Source organism: Ochotona curzoniae, unplaced genomic scaffold (genome assembly GCF_017591425.1).
Source record: "Ochotona curzoniae isolate NIBS_2020 unplaced genomic scaffold, NIBS_Ocur_1.0 contig_430, whole genome shotgun sequence".
NCBI lineage: Eukaryota > Metazoa > Chordata > Mammalia > Lagomorpha > Ochotonidae > Ochotona > Ochotona curzoniae.
In genome coordinates, this window is record NW_024466219.1 from 16,951,207 (window position 1) to 16,976,315 (window position 25,109).

At 41.1% G+C, this 25,109-nt stretch overlaps 1 protein-coding gene across 1 annotated transcript; it reads left to right on the forward strand.

The window, feature by feature from the left end:
* Positions 1-1,725: 1,725 nt before the first annotated feature.
* CD46 (CD46 molecule) lies at positions 1,726-24,075 on the forward strand. Its single transcript, XM_040985602.1, has 10 exons — positions 1,726-1,993; positions 8,686-8,874; positions 9,216-9,318; positions 10,457-10,542; positions 10,991-11,188; positions 14,148-14,330; positions 16,942-16,989; positions 21,355-21,393; positions 23,131-23,166; positions 23,890-24,075. Exons 1-10 carry the CDS (start codon positions 1,870-1,872, stop codon positions 23,955-23,957), a joined length of 1,074 nt encoding a protein of 357 aa, XP_040841536.1. The 5' UTR covers positions 1,726-1,869; the 3' UTR covers positions 23,958-24,075.
* Positions 24,076-25,109: the final 1,034 nt, after the last annotated feature.

The window sequence follows — 25,109 nt, forward strand, 5'->3', positions numbered from 1 at the left end:
GAAAGATGGAAATTCTACTGATTGGAACGAAGTTCCAACAAGATTCATCTTAATACAGCACTCCAGGGATCTAAACACTAGTCATATTTCTATCTTTTTTAACTTTCCTAGAAAAAAAGAGAAATATTATTTCCAAGACTGGCTATAGCTAGGACAGTCTCAGTATTTACAAAGAATTACAGGTAGATTCTGGTTTTACCAGTCAATGCCAACACTGAGGCAGCGGACAGGTCTGTTTTGCACAACTCAAGGCACTAATATAAGTAGTAATTCCTCATACCGCCTTTGCTTGCCATTGAGACGTGTCAGCGTTTTCTCCTCCAGGATGCTCAGGTGTTATTTGTTACACCAGTTTCACATCTCTGCCTAGCCAGAAAGTCTTCAGGTCCTCTTAGAGCTGTACCAAATATAAACTCCTTCAATTCCACAAGACTCTGGGACTTACGGAGCTAGCCTCTATTTCCTTACCATCCTCTCCTACGTATGTCAGCCCTGTGTGATTCAGTTTCTGTCAGATGATTTCACAAACAATGCAGTCTTTAAAAAACAGTCTGAATTTTCTTATTTGATCCTGGCCAAAAGCAATACACAGCTTAATAAAAAAAAATATTTTTTTTGTTATACTTTGTTCCAAATGTAACATAGGATCCACACAAGACTTAGAAAGCTGAAAAGATTAAAGAAAATGAAACATCTACAATCCTATCATCTAACATTAATTTTGGTAGATTTCCAATGTCCCTTTTTTTAAGCACAACAGGATACAGTTGTTTTCATGAATGGCATGCTTTGATTTGCAGTTGCTTTTTCCGTGTTGCCCTGAATTCCATCAAATAAAGACACCTACCAGAAATGCCTTAATACTTCTGGGGTTTCTATTTTTCCTGAAGTTGTAAAACTTCGCTCACAGCTCTCAAGATTTCTTCGGGATAAACTAAGTGAGGCACAGGTGGCCTACAAGCCGTGTTCGCTTTAAGGCTCCTCACAATACTGAAAAGTTAGGTCAGAGGCGACAAACTTGCATGCTGGTCCCCCAGCGGCCACCGCGTTGGTTGACGTTTTCTTTCTCGGCCAGCCTGACAGGAGGCCCTTTCTGTTTGCTTGGTTTGGTTTCTTGTCTCGCGACTTTCTAATTTCCTCACACAGCTTTACTCCTAGCTTTACATTGTCCAGCACAGGCATTTGCCGCGTCCCCCACACAGCGCCTCACCGAGTCCAGCCCCGCGCGGCGCCCACGGCGTCCACGGGCGCGTGCGCGCGTTTTTGCGCGTGAGGAAGCTGGAGAGCGGCTCAAGGGCCCCGCAGTGCTTGCCCAGGGACATCCCTCCCACGGGCCCTCCCTCAGTTCGAGGGTCAGAGCGCAGCGGCCAGGCAGCGAAAGCCAGCGTGCTCCGAGGGACTCAAGGACCGGCACAGCCAACTGCAGGCCCGCCCCTCATCATGAGCCTGACTAAAGCCCAACAGCGCGTCTGCGGCCCGCCGCTCCGGGCGGCCTCGAGTCCTGAGGTAACCGGAGCCCCCGCCACCTGCAGCCTGGCGCCGGGTCTCTATTTTCAGGCCGAGGGGCTTCAAGGGCCCCTCCCTGGGCAGGCAGCGGCCCGGGTTCCCAGCGCCGCGCCGCGCAGGCCTGCAGAGGAAGCAGTGGCGCCACCCGGAGCCCTAGGGTCTCCCCCTCGAGGCCCCGCCCCCTCTGCCCGCCGATTGGCTCAGCGGGCTGGGCCTCAAGTCACTTCCGCTCAGGCCACGCCCACCTGTCATGCAGTCCCTGGCACTTTATGAGTTTGAGGATTGTTGCGTTTGCTCCCCCAGACTCAAAAATGACTCCCTTGCTCAGTTAGCTGCCAGTTTTCCTCACTCAAGTCTGGAAAAATGACGGCGTCTTCCGCGCCGTGCAAGAAGCCTCCCGCCCGCCACCAAAGTCCCCTTCCCAACCAGTGGCGCGTCCTTGGGACGCTTCTGGTGACTGTGGGGTTCCTGCTGTTCACCTTCTCCGGTAGGACCCCCGGAGAGGGCGCGATGCTGAAGCCCGGGTGGGCGCGGCCGGGGACGGGAGGTGGCGCGGGGCTGTAGGGACTGTGCAGTGCTACAGGCGGCTCTGTGCTTGGTGGTCTGAGCCTTGCCATGCTGATGAGCTCGGGGTGTGTGTCTCGGCCGCCTAGCTGTGTCCCTAGCATAAGTTTGCAAAGCATTTCCAGCACTGAGCTCCGACAGGTGCACCAGAAGGCCTGTTTGCACCTGGGAGTGGCCAAGGCGGGGAGTGGAAGGGCTACTGGGGCCCCGCGCTGTGTGGCTAATGGAAATTTCCCCTGTCTACCCCGGGTACCTTGGTAAGTGTAGTGATCCCCAGAGGCTGGGCAGTCCCTGCCACCCTTAGGATTGCAAGGAGCTTGCGGTGCCCCAATGGGCTGGGCTGGGCTGGGCTGGCGGGGGAGGGGGAGGGGGACGGGGCTAGCAGATGTTGCCTGTAAGTGCCCATCAGAGTAGGAGCTAGGAAAGTCACCTGGCCTGGCTTCAGAAGGGCACCTGCTGAGAGCAGGCTCAAAGTGGCCTGCGTTCCGAAGGGTGGCAAGGGCGCACCATCCTTTTAGAACTTTCCATGATGTTTCTTTGCTCATAGACACAGCATAAGTCTTGGCTTACAAATAATTGCTATTTTTCCCCCAATTATGGAATTATGGAGTTCTCTCCCATTCCCAACCAATCCAGATAGTATCCTATTCTATCACTTAAAGAATTTTTCCCCATTATTTGTCTCTTTTCTTTGCATTTCCTAAGCCTCATTGATGCCAAATATAGTCAGAAATTAGTATATTAAGAAACAATGAATAATGTTAATCTGGATTTTTTTGCTTACAGCACATAATTAAATCTATCCACTGAATACATTTATTCATTGAATGAACAAACAAGTTTTAAAATGCACATTTTAAAACATTGAATACAATGCTCACAAAGGAAAACCATTTTGGTATATTTTGTTGTGCTTTTCTATGTGCTTGGTGTGTCTCTATGCCAAGTTGTCCTAATTAGTATCCTAATGCATGTAACAGAGGTCTTCTGGAGTTCATGAACAATATTGTGAAAAAGCTATGCATGGGTTTCAAAAGTTTCCACCTTTTCTTTCTATTTTCTGCAAACATTTGGGAATACAAGCAGCGACCTTGTTTTCTCCTTGGTATAACTCCAGTGTCAATCCTACCTTAGGCAATCAAAAAAGACTGGCTTAAAAGTTTAGGGAGTGGCCAGCATTAACCCAAGGCAGGATACTGATGGATAGAGAGATCATGAACTCCAGGGGAGCACCCTGCAGGAAATGGTTCTCTCACAGTGCTCAGCAGTGACAGTGACAGGAGGCAGGGAGAACCTTCTGCTCATCAAGCAGACGAGGAAGGCTGCACTGGATCCTCTGCACTTGCTGTCTCCCCCGACTTAGAATATTCTCCTCCTGACTCAGTGCAGAATCACCTCTGAACTCCACTGGGATGCCCTTCCACTTGCCCACCCAGAGAGACCTCGTGGGACTGTGCTCTCTGAAGCTATGTCATATTCCAGCTCGAAACTAACCTACCTTGCCGTCTCCCTATAAAAACTTGTGTTTTTGTCTGTCGCTCCTCATTAGGATGCAGATATTTGCCACATCAGTGGTTCCAAAAGCCCTTTTGTTTTGTTATTTTGTTTTGTTTTGCCTCAGCCTCAACACTCTTATGTAATTACTACTTACAAAAAATTTAGGCTATTTTGATCAGGTTTAAAACCCAGGAAAATGTTCCTCCTGCCTCCGAGGGGAAAGTTCTGTAGAAAGGATCAGTGAGGCCGGAGAATGGCTGAATGATCACGCAGGGATCACGCAGGGATCACGCAAGGCACATGCACTGCACTTCTGCATGTCTCCACGTGGACACAATGATTTCAGTGCAGGTGTGCCCAACAACCAGTTCCAATCTAATTGCTTTGCAAGCCCCACTTCTGGCACCATAATTACATTACGGCTATCCTTAGTCTCAACACATACGACTCTGACGATCAAGACTTTAACATGTGGGTCTTCAGGTAACAGCAAGCACCACAGCCAGCAGGTTAGGGCAGAAGCAACTGAGGCTCAGAAACGACCTGCTTGCCCCTTGGTATGGGAGAATTCTCCAGGACTCCAACACTCCAGTCTTATGAAGAACAATGATAATTCAAAAATTCATTTCAAAAGCAGATAGTGAAAGTGGGGAGCAGTGATAGGAAGAAAATGGTAAAAAAACAAAAGAAAAATGTTTCCTAAGCAGTTTTCCTTAAGGCTTGCATTTGGCACAAGAGTGAAGACCTGTGTGGTTTCCCTGCATCCCACATTTCAGTATCTGGGTTTCAGTCCCAGCTCCACTCCCCATTCCTGCTTCCCTGTAGCATGTACACTTGGAGACAGCAGGTGATGGCACAAGTATTGAGTGCTTGCCACCCAAGTGGGAGATCCAGATTGAGTTCCAGGTTACTGGCTTTGGCCTGGTCCGACTCTAGCTGTTGCAGTCATTTGGGGAGTGAACCAGTGGACAGACACTCTTTTCTGGCTCTGTTTCTCTGACTTTCAAGTAAAATTAAAACAAACTATAACTAACTAACTAAACAACTATTGTGGGCTGAGTGAGGTAGCCTAGTGGCTAAAGACCTCACTTTGTACGCTCCAGGATCAGTGAGTGAGTACCGCTTTGTGTCCTGGCAGTTCTACTTTCCATCTAGCTCCTTGCTTGTGGCCTGGGAAAGCAGTGGATGACAACCCAAAGCCTTGGGACCCTGCACCTGTGTGGGAGACCTAGAAGAAGCTCTGGGCTCCTGGCTTCGGACCGACTCAGCTCCAGCCAATATGGCCACTTGGGAAGTGAATAAATGGACAGAAGATCTTCCTCTCTGTCTCTCCTCTCTGTATATCTGACTTTCTAATAAAAATAAAGAAATAAATCTTTAAAAATAATACTATTGTTGGGCCAGCAGTGTGCAGCAGGTTAACAATATACCTATGATGTCAGCATCCCAATGTGGACACCACTTCAAAACCTGGCCTGCTCCACTTCTGATCCAGCTCCCTGCTAATGCACCTGAGAAAGCAGAAGGTGGCCCAAATACTCGGGACCTATACCAGTGTGGATGAACAGAAGAATCTGGTCCCTGATTTCAGCCTCCCTGGCAATTAGGGACGATCTGGGGAATGAGCCAGTGGATAGAAGATCTCTCTCTCTCTCTCTCTCTGGTTTTCCTTCTCTGCCTGTAACTACCTTTCAAATCAATTTTAAAAATAATTATTTGGGGGCCTGGTTGCAGCAGCCTAATGGCTGAAGTCCTTGCCTTGCATCTGCTGGGATCCCATATGGGAGCTGGTTCAGGTTCCGGCTGCTCTACTTCCAAGCCAGCTCCGCCCTGCTTGTGGCCTAGGAAATCAATAAAGGATGGCTCAAAGTCTTGGGACCCTGCACCTATGCTAGAGACCCAGAAGTTGTTCCTGGCTCCTGGCTTCAGATCAGATCAGCTCCAGTTAATATGGTCATTTGGGGAGTGAACCAGCAGAAAGAAGATCTTCCTCTCTGTCTCTCCTTCTTTCTGCAAATTTGCCTTGCTAATAAAAATAAATAAATCTTTTTTTAAAAAAAGTATTTGGGACTGATATTGTGGTGTAGCAGGCCTAGCACTCACCTGCAATGACCAGAATCCCATAAGGGCACTGGTTCAAGTCCTGGTCGTTCCGCATCTTGTGCAACTCCCTGCTAATGCAGTGGCGGACAGCTTAACGGTCTGAGTTCCTGCACCTATGTGGAAGACCCAGAAAAAGCTCCCGGATTCTCTTCAGACTAACCCAGCTTTGGTCAATGTAGCCAGAGTGGACCAGCAGTGAAAGATTTTTATCTCTCCCTCTCTCTATAACTCTCCCTCTTTTAATAACCCTGCCTTTCAAATAATTAAATAGTCTTCAAAGATAAATAAAATCTACAAAAGTACTACTAATTCTATTTAAAAAGAATATTGCTTTAAAAAATTTTTTTAAATATTGCTTTTTAAAGTAAGATGATGGACTCCCTGACAATAACCATGCCTGCATTGTTGGAAAACACCTCAACAACAACACGATGGATGACTCTCTGATCCACTCATCCCAGGGGCTTCTCTGTGTGGGGCAGCACCCAGTTATGTGTGAATGTACATTCACCGTCTTTATCTTTTGCATAAATCCTACTTTCACTTGTGCATCATATTTTTGCCTCTGACTTGAATTCTTGTTCCTGTGTGGGCAAGAATTTGGAAATAAAAATTAAGATACCTAAGCCCACAACAAAGGGAAACCCACAAGAAGAATTTTGATCAGATTCTTTCAGGACATCCTGTTATCCCATCAGGCAGAAAAGGAGATGTCACCAGAGAACAGCCCACATCCAGGTGGTAAGAGCTTCTGGAAACTACGGGGAGAGAGCAGTGAATGAGCAGCAACCCTGGATGTCGGCGGGAGGAAGAGGTTGTTGGTGAATTTAACATGGAGGGGGCTCATTTGGCGACTTTTAAAACAGCTATTGAAGCTATTTTCATGGCCCAAGAAATGAATGAGAAGTGAGGAATACAGCTGTATTTATCAGGGTCTGAGTTCTGAAGAAGCAAAGTAAGGTTAAAAATGGGTTGTGTGGGAGACAGCAGGGTGGCTTAGCCAGCTAATCCTCCACCTGCAGTGCCAGAATCCCATATGGGCACTGATTTGTGTCCTGCTCCATTTCTGATCTACCTCCCTGCTTAAGGCCTGGGAAAGCAGCAGAGGATGGCCCAGGGCCTTGGCCCCCTGGACCCATGTGGGACACCTGGAAGAAGCTCCAAGTTCTACCCTAGACTGGCCCAGGTTTTGCTGTTGTGGCTATTTGGGGAGTGAACCAATAATTGGAAGATCTTTCTATTTCTTCTTCCCTGTTACTGCGACTTGCAAGCAAAAAATAAATACATCTTTTTTTAGAAAGATCAGCTGTGTAGCCAACAGGACAAGGAGTAAAAGGTCACATCGCATTGTGATTCCTGAATGAATACTTGTAGGTAATAGACCACTTCTGATGATAGAGTCTGAGCAGTGTGGATGTGTACTCATGGCAAATAATTAATTTTGGCAAGCTGATATAAGTGTTAGGTAAATGATTCAGTGGTTCTGGTGTAGGGAATGAAATCACTTTCCTAAGATGAGCCCGAGACAACCTATAGTATAATATAATGGCATCTCTGATTAGAAATGTTCTAGGTGTATATTTCAGAGCAAATAAGAGGCATCTGAGCAGAGTGGCCTGAGTAGGTACTGTACAAGTTCTCAGGGGCTGAGCATGTGAACTGGACCTGCCACCCCACCACCCGCTTTTCAGCTGGTGGGAGGGAGCACAGTCTAGTATCCCAAGCCAGAAATGCCACAGCACTGGCTGCTTAAATGTGGTTGGCACCATCTTGGCTCAGGTGTCCAAGGTGCCAATTGTGCTGGGCAAAGCCTGCTGGCCACCCAGTGATGAGCTCTTGGGACTTGGGGGTGAGGAATTACTGCCTAGGGACACCCATGGATAAGGCCACCATATGTGTTTGTGAGGAATGACTCATGAGGGACTCCCAACGACAGGGCCACTGTACTTGCAGCATGTATATAGGTTGATTTGGGCAACGGACTGTGCTGGACCCTGTATTGGCAAGCACATACAAGAATCACATCTAGGATCACCTCAGATGATGTTTCTTTGGGGACCCACCAGCTGAATTGCTGGACTCAGAACTCCAACAATGGAGGGAATCATAGGTTCCATGATCTGACCATGGAGTGCATGTGTCAGAGCTGGGCCTCATCAGTGGCATAGATGGAGAAGTGGACAGCATATCTAGTTGCACATGGAGAATATGGCAGTAGGACACCTGGTACCATGACAGAGGACAGAACAAATTGATCAACTACCCCAGCCAAGTGCTGGCACTGAGTATCTGAGCAAATGGAGACTTGAAGGTGGACTATGTCAACCAGCAGATTCTGGAAGGATTTCATCGTGCTTGGAGTGGCAAGATCGGGAGCAATTCAGAACTACTTATCTATCAAAACCTCTTGAGCAGGACCCTCAGAGCATGCCCCAAATTGGGGTCCCTGGGATGGCACTAGGTGGCTGTCCCCATCCCAGGGTATGGAGGCATTTGGGAAACTGGTTTTGGCTTCTCCCCTTATCTCCCACCTTTTCCCCAGATACAAGAAGGAAAAAAAAGAGAATGTGGAAATAATAGTCTCACCCACCTTCCTCTAGCCCTTGACCCTTTGCACCCCATCAACTATGTAAAAATAATCAAAAATAGAATTTTTTTAAAAAGAAGTTCTCTTAGACATTAGTTTTGAAATGAACTTGGAAAAAAAGAGAGAAAGATACATACCTGCTGATGTATTTTAAGATCAAAACTACTGATGCTGACTTGATCACTGAATAAAAGCTCAGTTCATTTCCAAACCAAAATGAGTAAGGTGAACTTATAAGAGCTTACTTACAAGGCACATTCTTTTGCTACTAACTTGGGTAAATATACAAAGTACTCATTGAAAAGCTAGTCAAAAACATATGATATCCATATTTTTTGAGTTCCCTGTTGACAAATCAGAGTTTCTGGCTGCTGAAGATGGTATCAATATTTCATCTCTCTTCCTATTTGTTATTTCCTTTTCCTTAGATGCCTGTGGTCCACCACCAACATTTGAGGCTATGGAGCTCATTGGTAAACCAAAACCATTTTATAAGCCTGGGGAATATGCGAATTATAGGTGTAAAGTAGGATGGGAATATGTATATTTGTTCACCACATCTACTTACTGTGAACAGAACAACTCATGGCTTCCTATCACTGACTGGGCTTGTGAAAGTAAGTAAATAAAATTTGTTTTTTTTGGTTGGTTGGTTTGCTCTAGAGACTTTTGCATTTCAGGGTATTCCACTATTGTAATGATGATTTTCTCTTGGGAAATGGGGTGTCAGGTGAAAATGTATTGGGGGATAGAGGGGATTTTGAGAAATCTCCAGGGAGTGATTTTCTTGGCAATTGGTTTGCCTGAGTAAATGCGGAGTTTATACTTGTCCTTGTAATACAGTAGTCTTTTTTAAAAAGCATTCTGACAAATTCGCAAGAGCAATGTAGGCTTTTGATTTTGACTCAACTATTTGAAAACGGATTTTTAAAACTATTTTAAAATTATTTTCTTTTAGAAATAAAATGCGCCCAGCTACCTATTATCCCACATTGTAGGGAACATATTGTAAATGGAACTCTAGCGTGGGGTCACCAGGTTCACTTTGAATGTGACGAGGGGTAAGTAAGTTGCTTCTTAGAGGTAAGGTGATTGTTGCTAAGTCCTTTTCTGTTTTGCTCCTGTTTGTAAGGGTTGGTGTAAACTTGCTTCTTGCCAAATATCTTAGACATTTGATGGAAGTAAGAAGGATGTGTAGCAAGTAGAAAGAAATTGAAACTGAAGGACGGGAAAGTTGAATGATTCTTGCATTATCTAATAATAATCCTGTTGTGAGCATTAAGAATGTGACGAAATATTTACATTTAAGGAGCAGATAGAACTCACACAAAACAGTAGATGCGTGAGCCTTGGGAGAAATATCAGCTATGACAATGTACAAGCAGGTTCACTTTCTGCTTTTTTAACTTGATCAAGCAAAAATATTGAACATTCTGCTAATGGTTGCAGAGGGCTTGCTTGAAACTTTAGGAAACCCAAAGTTTAAGACATGCATCCATTCATACAGTGGTAGCCCTCTTGAGAAACAAACTGTATAAAGAGAGCTACCCAAGCAAAACAGTGAAGAAGTCCCACCAAAGGAGAATAATACATGATAATGACAGTGAGAGCCCAGCAGCTGGATTCTCAAGCGCATAAAGGATCATCGAGTGGCAGCACTGCTGAGCTATTCCCAGGATGGGATTCTGATAAGAATGTTATTGCTAAGAACTCACACAGACCAGGCTCCTGGGATGTGCTACGCCCAGCGACCTCATGCTTCCATGGTAGGTGCTAGCATCCCCTTTTTAATGAGGGAGAGAGGGAAAGGGCAAGACAGGCTTGAAATTATTTGTCCAAGCTGCAGTAGCAGGTCAGGACTGGGGCCAGGGTTGGACTCCTGGCAGCCCAGCTCCAGGGCCTCATCCCTCCATCCAGTCCCTGTCCTTACGAAGCAGAGTTTGTGTGCAAAGGCAGACATGTGAACCTGTCCTGTGGCGGCAGAGCAGCCAGACTGGCAGGCACAACAGACCTATTTAAACATCTTCCGTCTCAGCAAGGAGACTCTTCTTTGAATTAAACACCAGTTTATTTAGTGTTTTCTTTACATATTGTTAAAGAAACGTTTCCCTTTAACTAGGCAGTATAGAAAACCCCTTTCCTTATTATGTGTGTTTTATTAGTGGCTAAATAAAAAAGTAACTTTTACTTTTTATTTAGCTATTATCTAGTCGGTAGAAAATTTGTAACCTGTCTACTTAAAGGATCAACAACACACTGGAGCCATGGTGTCCCACGATGTGAAAGTAAGTAAATTATATTTGCACTGGACCAATAGTTCTCAAACAATCTGGCCTCAGGGTTCATTTATGATTTTTACATGAACAAAGACCCTAAAGAGCTTTGCTTAATGTGGGTTATATCTGTAAAGCATTTCTCAATCACAAACAGATTGTCAGCATTTCTTACTGTCACTAAATCAAAACTCATCATGGCCTTGCAAATAAATATAGATGTTCTGCTGCTTAATAAAATAAGCCTTGTTCCGAAAGTTTATTTCTATGTGAATACTTTGAATTTAGGATTAGACTTTTTTCATAAAAACTCTCTTATAAATTGCTACTGGATTCCTAACTAGCTAGAGAAATCCTATATTGATAATTTATTTGAAAGATGCTTTCATAGTACATTAATAATGTCTTGATATTTTTTGCCTTCCTTTTGGCCTTCACATTCCTGTTTTTCTCTTTTAAGAGATTTTGTGTTCACCACCTCCAAAAATAAAAAACGGAAAACACACTTTTAGTGATGTTGAGATATTCGAGTACTCAGAATCAGTAACTTACAGCTGTGATCCATCACACAAAGATGATGAATTTTCACTTGTCGGGGAAAAATCACTTTATTGTGTTGCCAATGGAGTATGGAGTAGTGGTGCTCCTGAATGTAGAGGTAATCTTTCAATTTATTTCACCTTTATTTGTAACCTGTCAATACATTTACATTTTGTAAATATTTTGTCTAAGGCTATGTGCTTCCTCCTATTGTAGAATTAACTTGTTATTTAATATAAACCAAGCAATATTTCTAGTATAGAGCCTGATCTCTCGCCTCATTGTATTCCTGGCATCTCTTTGTATAAATCGTTGTATTATTCCGTGTGTGCAGGAGTTGGGATTTCTTTGTTTGAAAGAACAAAAAAAAAATGCAATACCCACTGGCTTAAAAGCAAGAAGTTTTATTTTGTATTGCAAGACACATGGAGGTATGCTATAGATTGAGAAGCAGAGATCCTAATAGACTAGCTCCCTCGCTGATGAGAATGATAAATGCTGGGCAAACATTTAAACGTTGAGGCACTGGTTAGTGACCAAAGGAAGGTCAACACGTGTGGGAAAGGCAGCAGAGGTGGCTCAAGGGTCTGGGTTTCTGACAGCCACATGGGAAACCCAGATGCAGTTTGAGTTTCTGGGCTTCAGCCTGGCCCAGCCCCAGCTGTTGTGAGCATCTGGGGAGTGAACCAGTGGATATGGAAGATATTCTCTCTCCCTCTTTTATACAAACTTTTTAAAAAGAAACAGATTAAAAATAGACCAAGTGAAGATGGTTACTCTCACCACTCTATTCACATAGTCTTGGGAGGAGTTGTACCCAGTACAATAAGCAGAATAAAGTAATAAAGAAACAAAATGGTCTGTTTACAGTGAAATACCACTACATGCCTATTAGAAGTGATGAAACTTTTCTGTATGTTTATTTGGTGTTAGTTGTGTGATGATTATTTGCATTTATGGAAACCCATACCACTGTGCACTTCAGAATGAGCTTTACTGTTTGTCAACAATATCCAATGGTTCTAATTAAAAAAAAAAATTAGGTGCAAATTGTTGTCACCACCACCAGCACAACAACAAGACACCATTTCTGGCTTCAGACAGGGCAGTGGACATCCAATATGATGTGAGAAGAAAGATTTAAAATGCGAGCCATGCAGACATATGAGAGAGCATTAACAAACATACATATAACTGCAGTATCAAAAACAATTTTTTAAGGGGTATGGATATTTGAGTCATTGAAAACCAAAAATAGGAGAAAAAGCAAGCAGTAAGAGGGATGAAAACCACACTACATTTGAGAAGGTGGGGCCAAGTTAGAATAACAACTGAGTTCTCTCAAAGTTGTGGTCCAGAGAGTTTAGCTGCAACTTACAGTTCTAGCAACCCTTATGGGAGTCCTGGGTGCTCCACTTCTAATCCAGCCCCCTGCTAATGTGCCTGGAAAAGCAGCAGAAGATGGCCCAAGTACTTGAACCCCTGCACACATGTGGGAGACCTGGTGGAGTTCCTGACACCTGGTTTGGCCTGGCCCAGAGCTTGGCTTGGGGAGTCAATCAGCAGATAAAAGATCTCTCTCTGTCTTTCTCTCTCTCTCTCCTCCTCCTCTCTCTGCCTTTCAAATAAATCATAGAAATGCCTATTGCAGTTAGAATACAAGCATGTGTGTTAAGGTGCTAAAAGAGAAAACATTTACACACAGACTTCAATATCAAGGCAGAATTCTTCAAAACCAAAAGTGAAATAACTGAACACATTTTCAGATAAACAAAAGCTAAGCACTAATCAAACTGTGCTACAAGAACTGCTGAAAGAAGTTCTTCAGCCTGGAAGGAGATGATACCAGATGGAAATGCAGATCTACAGGAAAAAATATATATATATCAACAAGGAAGGGCACTAGCCTGGCTTAGCAGGCTGTATTGTATATAGTCCCTTTCCTAAGGCTCAGATTTAATCTCATGGAATATTCTCTTGTTCCAACTGTGTCCAGCACAACCTTTTTTGTTCTGTTTCCCCAATTCCACCAAGGCTTTTATTGAGATCTTGCAAGTAATCTAGTAGGTCATAGCCACATTTTGCTTCTTAAGCAATGAGAGTAAAATGGGAAATATCGGCACACATTGCTTTGAAAGCCAGGCATTGGTTTAATTTGTGTCTCAGGCCTGTATGCTTGTGCACTAGTTTGTTGTATTCTTTGAATGTCACAGCTTGCATATGTTGTTTTTACCTGAAACATTTTTTTTCTTCTTTTGGCATATCTTTACATGACTCATTTAAAAAAAATTTTGAGCTAAATTATTACATTATCAGAAAGATCTTTCCTACCTTTTCAAAAAGCAGCACACTGTTATTAATGATAACATGACCTTGAAAACAAATTTGTTTTGGAACTTGTGGCAAATTTATAGTCAGGTCTTAAAACTTGTCAGCAACAGGAAAGAGAAAGACTAATAAACTATAATGGCATTCTAGGGTTTGTGTGTGTGTGTAAAAGAATTATTAGATTTCTCTATCTATAAGTCAATGTTTTACATTGATTTTTTTTTAAGTCAGAGTCAGCGAAAGAGGGAGACAGAGATTGTCCACCCACGTGTTCGCTCCCCAAAAGACTACAATGGCTGAGAATGAGCCAGGCTGAAGCTAGGAGCCAGGAGTTTCTTCCAGGCTTCCCACATGGGTGGCAGAGGCCCACATACTTAGGACATCTTGAGGTATTTTTCTCAGGCTACTAGCAGGGAACAGGATGGGAAGAAGAGACTGGTCTCAGGCAACAGCTTTATCCACTGTGCCACAACTCTGATCCCAACCAAAACCCCAACAATTTTAACATAAAGGTTCCTTTTTTTTTTTAATGTCTTGCATCCCATGACTTGTCTCTTTCTTCCTACTACATATAATTGCTTCCTATTTTTTTTCTCTGGCCCTATGTTTTAAAAACATTTTTTTTCTCTTTCGTTTTTTCTTTTTGATGATGTTTACATAGTTGATTAGGGTGGGAAGTGTCAAGGAAAGTGGGTGAGACCATTGTAAAAATGTATTCCTATTTATGCTGGGGTTTCTTGATTTTTCAGTGATCAGGTGTCCATTTCCAGAACTCAAAAATGGAAGACAGGTAACAGGATTTAGAAAGAAATATTACTACCAAGCAACGATTATGTTTGACTGCAACGTCGGCTATCATCTTCAAGGGAGTGAGACCGTGGTCTGTAACAGTAATAACACATGGGAGCCCCCAATTCCAACATGTGTGAAAGGTACAAAGTTGTGGGGGGCGGTGTTCATTTTTGTCTTTGAGTTTATGGATTTGGCATTAAATAGAACCTTTTACAGAACAATCGGAAAAAAAAGTTATAGCTCTTACCTCTGACTTGCACTCGTTTTTATGCTAGATGTATGACCTAAGTTTCATAGAGAACTCTGTTGTGATTTTGTGTGTTTTTCCACCTCATGTGTTTCATGTGTCTCGTTGAATACTTTCTATCTCTAAAAAAGAGGGATTATAAAACATTTCCAAAATAAACTGAAGCATGAACACTTTCATCTGCATAAGTCAAGAATGCAAGGTGTAGTTCATGGGAGTGAAATGTGAGCATTAATTCCCAAGTGGTTGATCCAGTCCTTATTATCTTCTTTCTAGTGGTGACCACTCCCACTATAAAACCTCCACATTCCGTTGTCTCCGGCTATTCATTTCTGCTTACAGTTTTCAAGCCTCTTTTAAAATTCCTGTTGGAAATGCCAACAATAACTCCCAGGTATTTAATCCAGTCTACATTGCTTTCTTTTCCTGTAGTGACCACTCCCAGTACGAAAGCTGCACATTCTGCTATCTGAGATTTAGTCATTCCTGGGAGTATTTTTCTTTCTCATTCCTGGAGATTTTTTTTTCAAATATACCATAAATGAATGGCACTGTCCACTCGTCTCATGCTTTAGGAATGAAAGGAGGAAGCATGTTTTTACAGCTATTTTAGTTACTATACATGGGATCTAAAGTTTTATGTGCCATTGTCCACAGAGATGAAAAAGAAACTTGGGAAACAGGAACATGGGCAAGTTATATAAATTTTGAATGTGTTTACTCACATAAAGTACATGGTATCTTTGTTACTGCTGATAAGAAGGTAAGTGGGACATGTTTAAAGCATGTATAGCACACTGCTGGGTAGGGAGGAAACTCTTACAAGTAGCTTATATTATGCTTGTCCCTACTGAGTCAACATTGATGAAGAGGATCCATGACTTGTCTCTGTTAATATGTGTTTGCCGCATCCTCAGCTTTGCTATTTTACTCTTTTTTTGAGGGGGAGGTGTGATCTGCTAACACTTTCCCCGGGGCGATCCTCCCAGGAAGGACCATGTTCCGCTTCCTGGAATGTAACCAGCACAGTTTCCTTTGTGCTGTAGAAAATTGCTTTCTCCTGAACAAGACTGGTTTTCCATCTCTTCCTTGCCCTTTTCTCCACCTCATATAATTTATTCCCCCTCCCCCAGCTACACACACACACACTGGGCAGCTATATTTGAAGGAATAGTGCTTATTTATGGAAAAGGAAGGAGAATTTCTTGCAGATATTACTCATCACCTCTTGGGCTTCAGGCTCGAGAGGTTATTCCAAAATGATGTAAGGAATCATCGCCCTGGCTTCGGCGCTGCTGTCTCTGGCTCCACACTGGTTGCAGCAGAAGACAGACACAAAAGGAGCAGTGGAAAGAGGCTTAGCCTGGGCAGGTGCACACAGGTTCCTAGTTGAGCTCTGCTTTACTCAGCTAACATCATTTCTGTGGGCTTTAGATCTCCTTTGGTTTAAGAAGGATCTCGATGTCAAACAATTCCCAAGTCCTGGATCCTAATTTGTTCCCAGGAAGAGACTTTGAAACGGTTGTGGAAAATGAAATTCCAAGATTTTTGTGCTAAAAAGCTGGAAATCCATGTGTAGTTTTTTCATGATACACATTTTCCATTCTTTTTTTTGAAGATTCGGTGTACGTTCATAATTTCTATTTCTAATAATGTAAAAGTTGAAGGGTGAATTGCACATGTAACATGGTAATTAGAATACCTTTTTATAATTCTGTAGAACTTGGTACCTAGTAACCTACTTGAGTAACTTAATTGAGGCTGAATGGTTTAGGGAAGGGAAGTGATAATTTTTTTGTGGACTGATACACAAACAGAACTAAGATAACATTAGAAGTCTATATCCATTGAGTCATGTATGTTTACTCACATGTGCCCAACAGGTGTGTAGTATACTAAGTTTGTTGAAACTCTCTTTCCAAAGAGTTGATGACAAGCATTTCATAAAGAATTTGTAAAACACTGATTTACCTGTGTAGATTTGAAAGAATTAGAAAATCTTTATAAAGAAGAGAAACTATAGGAATGTTTTGAAAGCTCAAAATAAAATTTTGAACAGGATTGTCAATCACTTTTTATCATTATTAGTGAAAGAAGGTATGAAAACTGTCCATAACAATTTGTAACGGTGGTAACACGCATCAGTGTGTGAATATGAAAAGAGATGCCCCCCAAAAAATACCAAGCAGAAAAAGTTACTTGTAAATGATGTAGTATGATGCCACTAGGATTTTTTATTTTAAAAATATGTGTTTACCTCAAACACATGACTTTTATGATTTTGTTATTGGGTAACTACAATGCTGTATTGAGTATTTTTGTGCATATATGCATCCACACTTGTGCAGATATACATGTAAGTTAACTCCCCAAAAGAACTGCAGCATTCACAGATGTGTGTTTTTCATTTTAATAGTCTTTCTGCAAACCAATGATCAAATTTAAATACATAATAATATATTGATAAGGCTGACGAACTGATACAATCACATCTGTCTTTCTAGGTCCTAGGCCTACTCATCCCACCAAGCCTCCAGTCTATAATTATCCAGGTCAGATATCCTGCTGATATTGTTAATAGCTTCATAGGAGATGTATTAGAAGTGATGTCTTGGATTACTTTAACTCTCAGTAAGGCTGAACTTTGGGGGATCTGTATTCATGGCCTTTTGCCAATTTTCTATTAGATTTTGAAAATTCGTTTGTTGATCATTTTCAAGAACATTAAAATCCTTGTATAATGAATATTTATTTTCTTAGTTTACTCATTTCTGTTTTTACTGGTCAGTTTTAAGGTTGGGGTTTTTTTTTTTTTAATTAGATTGCTATTTTTTTTTCTTTACTTTTGCCAACATGAATGGTATATGAATTTTTGGTACAATTTCAGACATCATAAAAGTAAAGAGTAGTAATTATTTCTCCATCCAGTTATTCTCTGAGTATATTACTGTCATTGGTTCTGTATTTAAACATCGTCTTGTGAGTAATTACACATGTAATTTGGCATTTTTTCCATCTTCTTAAACAAAAATTATACTATCTATAATCTGCACATTTTCCGCTTTGTGTCTTGGATTGGGATTCTATTTGGATTGCCAGGCTTTTGCAATTGGGACTTGAATACATACCATATTTTATTTCGCTATCTTCATCTAGGTAGTCATTGATGTGTTCAGAAATTTCATGCTAACAGGCAGGTGGATGTACCAGCTTTTATCCTAATGACTCAGTTTTCGTGTCTTTCTTGTGAAAGCTTCATTTCTTCTCCATGCTAGAACTGGGTAAAAAATCTCAGCCATGTGCTCTGACTTTATTCTTTGCATTAGAAATTATTGATACATTTGAAATTCATTACAGTGTATAGAACGGGATGGTTTCCCCCCACCACACCCATCTCATCCAACAATTAAGAGCATCATTTCCTTTCTCCAGAGTCTGTATTGCTACTCACCATCACACATTGAAGCTTCCCTTCCTTTTGTGAACTGTCCATTCCTGTGCCAGAAGACTCATTCATTCATCCATTTACCCAAAAGACAGAGTGACAAGGAAGCGAGAGAGATAGAATCTTTCATTTGCTTGTTTGCTCCCCATGGGCAACTGCAGTAGCCAGATCTGCACGAGGCCCATGCCAAGATCAGGAAGATTCATCCCACATGGGGGCAGGGTCCCGAGCACTTGGGCCATCATTCTGCTGCCTCCTGAGGTGCATTAGCAGGGAGCTAGGTTGGAAGTAGAGCAGCTAGGATTCAAACTGGCATGCTGATATGGGATGCAAGTGGCTTAACTTGTACATCACTGGGTCCACGTCACTGGGACCTCCAGCCTCTCCTTTCCTTTTTCTGCCTGTTGGAGTTCTGTATGTCATACTACCTGGCAAAAATACTGTCATTTTAAAAAAATCTCCAAGCTAGTCTTATGCTAATTTTTCCAATCATAAATATTTTTTAACCATTTTACTTGCTTTAAATGTGCAGCTCAATGGCGTTAGGGCCACTGGAATTGTGTGCAGCCACCACTATGTACCCCATCTCCAGAATTTTTTCCATCACACCAAGCTGAAACAGCACTCTAGAAGCAATAATTTTTCATTTTTCTCTCTCCTTAGTACCTGGAAACTACTAATCTATTTTTTTTTGTCTCTACAAATTTTCCCATTCTAGAGACTTTAAATACATAGAATACATACCACATTTGGCTTTTTATGCCTGGCTTAGTTCACTGAGCATAATATTGGTTCATTTCTCTTGCAATATGCAATGAAAACTCTATTCCTTTTTTATGGCCAAATGATAGTTTATTAACATGTATATAGCACATTTTGTTTATCTATTCATCTGTTGCTTGATACATGAGTTGGTTTGTTTCCAGTTTGTGATTCTTGTGCGTGGTGCTGTTATTGAGAGCACACATATCATAAAAGGCTGTCTTTTGGATTCTAGGAGTAGAATTTCTGGAGCACAGCAATCTAAGTTTTGGAAAGAATTGGCGCATCCTCTTCCACAGCAACTTCATCATTTCACATTCTCACTGAAAGTGTGTACGTATTCCAGTGAGTGTCTCTGTCTTTAACACTTGCTGTATTTGAATGTTTAAAAAATAACAGACACCTGTCTTCATTCTTTGAGCTGCTAGAAGAGGAACACCACAGACAAGATAACCTATGATGAGCAGAAAAAACAGTATTTCTCACATTTCAGGAGGCCGCAAGGTCCATTATCATTTTGACTTTTACATAATCTCTTATCACATCTATGTTTTGCAAATATTTGCTCCCATTCTGTGAATGCCTTTTCACTATTTTTTGTGGCCTTTGGAGTACAAATTTGTAATGTTTATGAATTTCACTATTTTTTGTTATTGCTGCCTGTGCGGTGTCACAGTCCAGAAATCACTGCCATATCTAGTGCCAGGAAGTTTTTAAGTTTCAGAATTTTATCTCATATTTAGGCCTTTGGTCCATGAAAACTTGTGCATGTGGTAGCAGTCCAATTTCTTCTTTTTTTTTTTTCTTTTGCCTGTGGATACCCAATCTTACCAACAACATTTGTTGGGGAAACTGACCTCTGATGTTGATTGCCATTGGTATTCTTGCTGAAAATCATTTGACCCTATTCTGTAGGGTTTAACTGCTGAGTTTTCCAATCTGCCTATCATTTCCATGCCTATCATTGTGTCACTACCATTCTGTTTTGATTATTGTATTTTGTAGTAGGTTTCGAAATCAAGAAGTGAGATCTCTATTAACTCTGTTCTTCTTTTCTAGGCTTGCTTTGGCTTTTGGGGTTTCTTTGAGATTTCATATGAATTTGGGGGCGGATTTCCCTATTTCTGTAAAAAGCATGATCAAGCTTTGGATAGGGTTTACACTTAATCTTTCGATTATTTTTTTTTGTAGCTTAAAAATATGAAATCTGCTAGTCAATGAACACAGGAAGTCTTCCTATTTATTTAGGTCTTCTTTAATTTTAGTAAATAGTGTCCTTTAGTTTTCAGTGTACAACTCGTTCACTTCTATGATAAAGTTTATTCCTACATGTTATTCTTTTTACTACTATTATAAGCTGAATAACTGTCCTCATTTCCTATTTGAATATTCATTCTTAGTGTGCAGAAATATAACTGAGGGGCCAATGCAGTAACATAGCATGTTCATGCCTATGGTGCTGACATCCCATATAGGTGCCACTGCTAGTCCTGGCTGTTTTGCTTCCAAAGCAGCTCCCTGCTTACAGTGTAGGATAGCAACAGAGGATGGGCTGAGTCCTTGGACCATTGCACCCATGTGGAAAACAGGAAGAAGCTCCTGGCTCCTGGCTTCAGAACAGCTCAGCTCTGGCCATTGCGACTTAGGGAGTGAACTAGTGGGTGGATTTGTATTTGTATGGATCTGTATTTCCTCTCTTACTCTGCCTTTCCAATAAAAATAAGCACATCTTTTAAAAAAATAACTAATATTTCATATTTGTGTGTTGCATTTGAATCCTGCAATTTCGCTGGATTCATTTACTAGTATTAATAGATGTTTGAATGTGTATATATGGAATTCTTCAGGTTTTCTATATAAAAGACCATGTCATCTATGAACAAAGGTAATTTTACTACTTCGTTCCCAATTTGCATCCGTTTTATCTATCTTGCCTAATTATTTGGGCTAGAACTGCCAATACTTTCATGAACAGATTAGCAAATGTGAGTCTCCTGCTTTGCTCTGGCCTTTAGTCAATTATCACTGAGTATCATGTCAGCTGTGAGATTTTTGTTGATGTTCTTTATTGTGTTGAATTCGTTTCCTTCAATTCCAGATCAATTTCTAAAATATTTTTCTTTACATTTTACTGAAAATCACCTTGAATTCAGACTAATTTTGAGAAAACACTAAATTTGCATGCTATACCACAGAATATTATCTAATAGCATTAAATATAATTATTAAACTATTTACTTATTTTTATTGTAAAGTCAGAGCTACAGAGAGGAGAGACAGAGAGGAAGATCTTCCATCCTCTGGTTCACTTCCCACATGGCTGCAATGGCCAGAGCTGAGCTGATCCAAAGCCAGGAGCTGGGAGCTTCTTTCAGGTCTCCCATGCAGGTGCAGAGTCCCAAGGCTTTGGGCCATCCTCACCTGCTTTCCCAGGCCATAAGCAGAGAGCTAGCTGGGAAGTGGAGCAGCTGGGACACCTACTGGCACCCATATGGGATCTGGCACGTGCTACTGCGCCAGGCCCTATTAAATATAAATTTGCAAAATTTTCTGATACCACTTTAAGTGAGAAACATTATTTCAGTTTATAAGACATTACATTTCAATAGATCTTATACAAAGACAAAATTAACCTGTGGATTTTAAGTTTTACTCTTTCGCTTTACTATTAATGTGGTCATATTTACTCCATGTTTCTTTTTCCCCCTAGGATATCCTGAGCCCCGTGAATTCTTTAACGAAAATCTAGGTTATTGGTTTTGGTTATTACTACTGCATTTAAGATGTTAGAGTAGGGATGGGGAATGTTTTTTCTGCCATGGACCATTTGGATACTTATAACATCATCTGATGGTCATACAAAATTATCAACCAACAAATCAGCCTGCTGTCGATTTTTTGAATTCTGTCGGTCCTGTCTGAAGTTGCCTTGGCAAAACCAGACCAGAATGTTTTGTGGGCCTTCTATGGGCCAGAGACCAGATATTCCCCATCCCTTTCTCAGAGTGTATATGGAAATATTACACCCAGCTATCAGCTATGAAAAAAGAAACATGTCAAAAACTGTTAGTGATAACTAACATTCATACTTATCTTAGTGGTATTGATCCCATTGCAAATATAGGTGGTAAGATGTGTGGAAAATATTGAAAATTGTGGTTTTAAGAGGTGACCCAATATAGGATTCCTAGTTATAGCGGAAAGGGGAGATAATCCTGAATATTATTGTTATGCATAAGTAAAAAATATAGAAAACACAGTTTTACAGGACAGTATATGATGGCAATTTGTAGATAAATTATGTTTTATATGAGTTGGACTATGTTTTTTTTTTAAAGAGCTAGTTTGGCACACCTATTTTAGTTTTATACACTGCATACAACACATTAATACATTAAATAAACTGTTGAAGGATATTGTGAAACCTGTGGACCAAGGGTACAACTTTACAAATGCTCCTTAACATGATGGGGTTGCTTCTGGTGAACTGATCATAAGCCAAGAGTGCACCAACTATACCTGATCCACTCCGCATCCTAACTTAGCTGCATAGTACCACGTGCTGGCTGGGAGCTGTGGCTTCCTCTACGCCCAGCTTGACATAATAACATGCCACTTGTTTCTAGACCAGGAAAAGGTCAAAATTCAAAATCTGAAGTGCAGTTAATACCAAACGCGATTCACTTTGGTGCCATGGTAGGCCAAAAAAAAAAAAAAATGCCAAGCTGAGCCATCCAGTGTTGGGGTTATCAACTTGGATGCTTTTCCTTCCAACTCTGGTCAGTGCTGTCTTCAGCTGTTAAACACTGGATAACTGTGAGATGAAATGGGCAGCATTAAATGCAGTACTTTATGCTTTGACTTGCAACAGCTAAATATAAAAATAATGACAATTTAGAAGCAAAGGCACTGCAGACTGCACTCTAAGGTTTAGGATTTTGTAGGATGATTTGGCGTTTTCTAAGTAGTTCACAACGTATGGTGATGTTTCTCTGCAAAATTGTTGTCCCTGTATCCTAGTGCTTTATTTACATTTCCAGAGGAAATCTCCTTGACACTGGAGGGGGAGGTGGGAGGGATGAAGTATTTATTATTTATAAAGACCCTGCACATAGTACCTGTGTGAATGAGCATTACAAGTTTATGACTTATTCTACAGATCCACTTTTGGGATATTTTTCATTACTTTTCTCTAGTGAATTCTAAAAACCTTTATTATGTAAATTGAGGAGGAAGCTACAGAAGAAAATAGTAAAGAAAGAGATTCCTATGAAGAATTTCACAAATTGGGTCCTAAACCCAGAAGTTGTAGGAGGATTCTGTGACCAGAATCACTCAGGCACACTAGCCATCAGTCATTATGGTAACACTAGATGACCTTTACTTTGCTGTGAGGCTTAGGGGATCTAATGTACATGAAAATGCAGCTGCTATCTGGAGATCTTTATATGCTCATTATCCTCAATTTTTCTATTGCTTCTTATAGATGCATGGCTCATTGCTCTGATTGTTGTTACTGCAAGTGAGTATCCCAATATTTGAATCATTTAAATCAAAATGCTACTGTAAAGAATTGGAATTTCTAACTATCATTTTGTATATATTGAGAAAGAGAGATGTCCTTCTCTGCTTCTTCAGTCCCTAAATGCTTTCATTGGCCACCGGCTGTGCCAGGTCGAAGCCAAGAACCTGAAACTGAATCTGGTCTCCCACGGGAGGGACAGGAAGCCAGGGACTTGAACCAGCACCACTGCCTGAGAATCAAGAGCCAGGACACTGGGATGTGGGACTCAAATGCATTCACCACTAGGCTAAAGGCCCACTCTCCTTGTGTGTCTGAACCATTTCTTCAGTTCCTATGTTTTTCATAGTTTAAGTAAACCAATCTCTTAAGAATTTCCGACCTTGGGTTGGTAGTCTGCCATCCCTTTGTATTCTATGTAGCCATTTAGAAAGAAGCCCTGAGACACGTTTCCTCAAGACCCTTAGCATGACTAGTTTACTTCTCAAATATGCTTTTAATCATTCTCGGGACTAAGCATGGCTTCTCTGACTTCCCGTGGACTGCGAGTGATTTAGGTAATGACGAGTTTGGGTGAAATTTAAATGTGTCAGTGCTTAAGTAAAGTAACTAGAACTGAACTAGACCTCTGAACTAGAACCTACAATGCTTGTTTCTGATAGATTTGAATCTTGGTAATCCTTGTTCGGAGTCACATGGGATTTGTTTCCTAATTTCTTGCAGTTGCTGGGATTGTAGCATGTGGCACCTGCCTGTACAAATGCTGCCAAAGCAGGAAGAAGAAAGGGTAATTAAAGCATGTCTCTTCTCATTCATTGGCCCTTCTTTCCTTGATGCATGACACACTTTGGTGCTGCTTAAGTTTGTCCTCTAAGTTGCATGCTGATCTTAAAAATGTTTCCTACAAATTGTACCTGGTTGAAAGCATGCTCGGCAGCTCTTAACATCATTGCCACATGTGGAATCTGTGCTGTATTACTTCAGCAGCTATGAAGATGAGAATAAAAACTTCTGTGAAGTTTGAAGTTCTTTCGCGAATCATGGATCACCACCCAGGCCTTCCCACTCTTCTGTACATACAGCACACTTCCTAGATCAGCTTCTGGTGCTTCTCTGAAGAGGCCTTGATAGTTGCTTTCCCTGGGACTTTTATCATGCAACTTTCCATTTGTCCTTTCAATCTAGTTAGGTGCACGAAGCTATGGTAGGTTTCTCGTTTAGATAATTCAGTTAAATTTGGAGCTACTTATAGATGTTAAGCTGGTTAATAACAACGCTATTTGACTTTCACCTACATTATCATATTAGGCTATAGAATAGCTGATGGGTTAAAGATGCTGAGGGAATAAGATTACAGCATACCTCTGTTAAATCTTTTAATCTATAAAAATGCAGCAGAGAGTAGGATAGAAAAACAAATGAACAAATACAAATCTTCTAAGGAAGAGTTCTAAAACATGAAACTTAAATTTTAATGAAAGTCTTTGCAATTAAAGAAAAAAGATTCGGGGTAAATCCTGCAGCAGGGACCAAGATTAAAGGCTTTGAAATTTCTGAAAAATAACATGTGTTTTTATTGTTTTTCTTTTCCCTATAGCTTTAGGAATAACTGTAAAATCAAGCCTAGTAATTGTGAGATTTCCGATGCTTCTGGTTTCACCCTTTGTATTCAACAGGTCTAAGCTATATGATGAAAGTACATTCTTTATTCATTAAGATCTCCAACTTTTTTTCATCTTCCTTGGTTATTTTTTAAGTGTCTATAGTTCCTTCATTTGTATCTTAAATCTTGCGTTTCTGGAACACATGATGTACATATTTGATATTGCTATCTTTTGTGTATACATTTTTTTAAAGATTTATTTATTTTTACTGCAAAGTCATATATACAGAGAGGGGGAAAGACAGAGAGGAAGATCTTCCATCCATTGATTCACTCCCCA

What these genes read in the sequence shown, in the direction of transcription:
- CD46 (XM_040985602.1), top strand. Translation starts at nt 1,870, where the DNA reads ATGACGGCGTCTTCCGCGCCGTGCAAGAAGCCTCCCGCCCGCCACCAA. An exon ending in TGGTGTCCCACGATGTGAAA is followed by an intron (nt 10,543 to 10,990) that starts GTAAGTAAATTA and finishes TTCTCTTTTAAG; the next exon opens with AGATTTTGTGTTCACCACCT. An exon ending in TCCAGTCTATAATTATCCAG is followed by an intron (nt 16,990 to 21,354) that starts GTCAGATATCCT and finishes TTTTCCCCCTAG; the next exon opens with GATATCCTGAGCCCCGTGAA.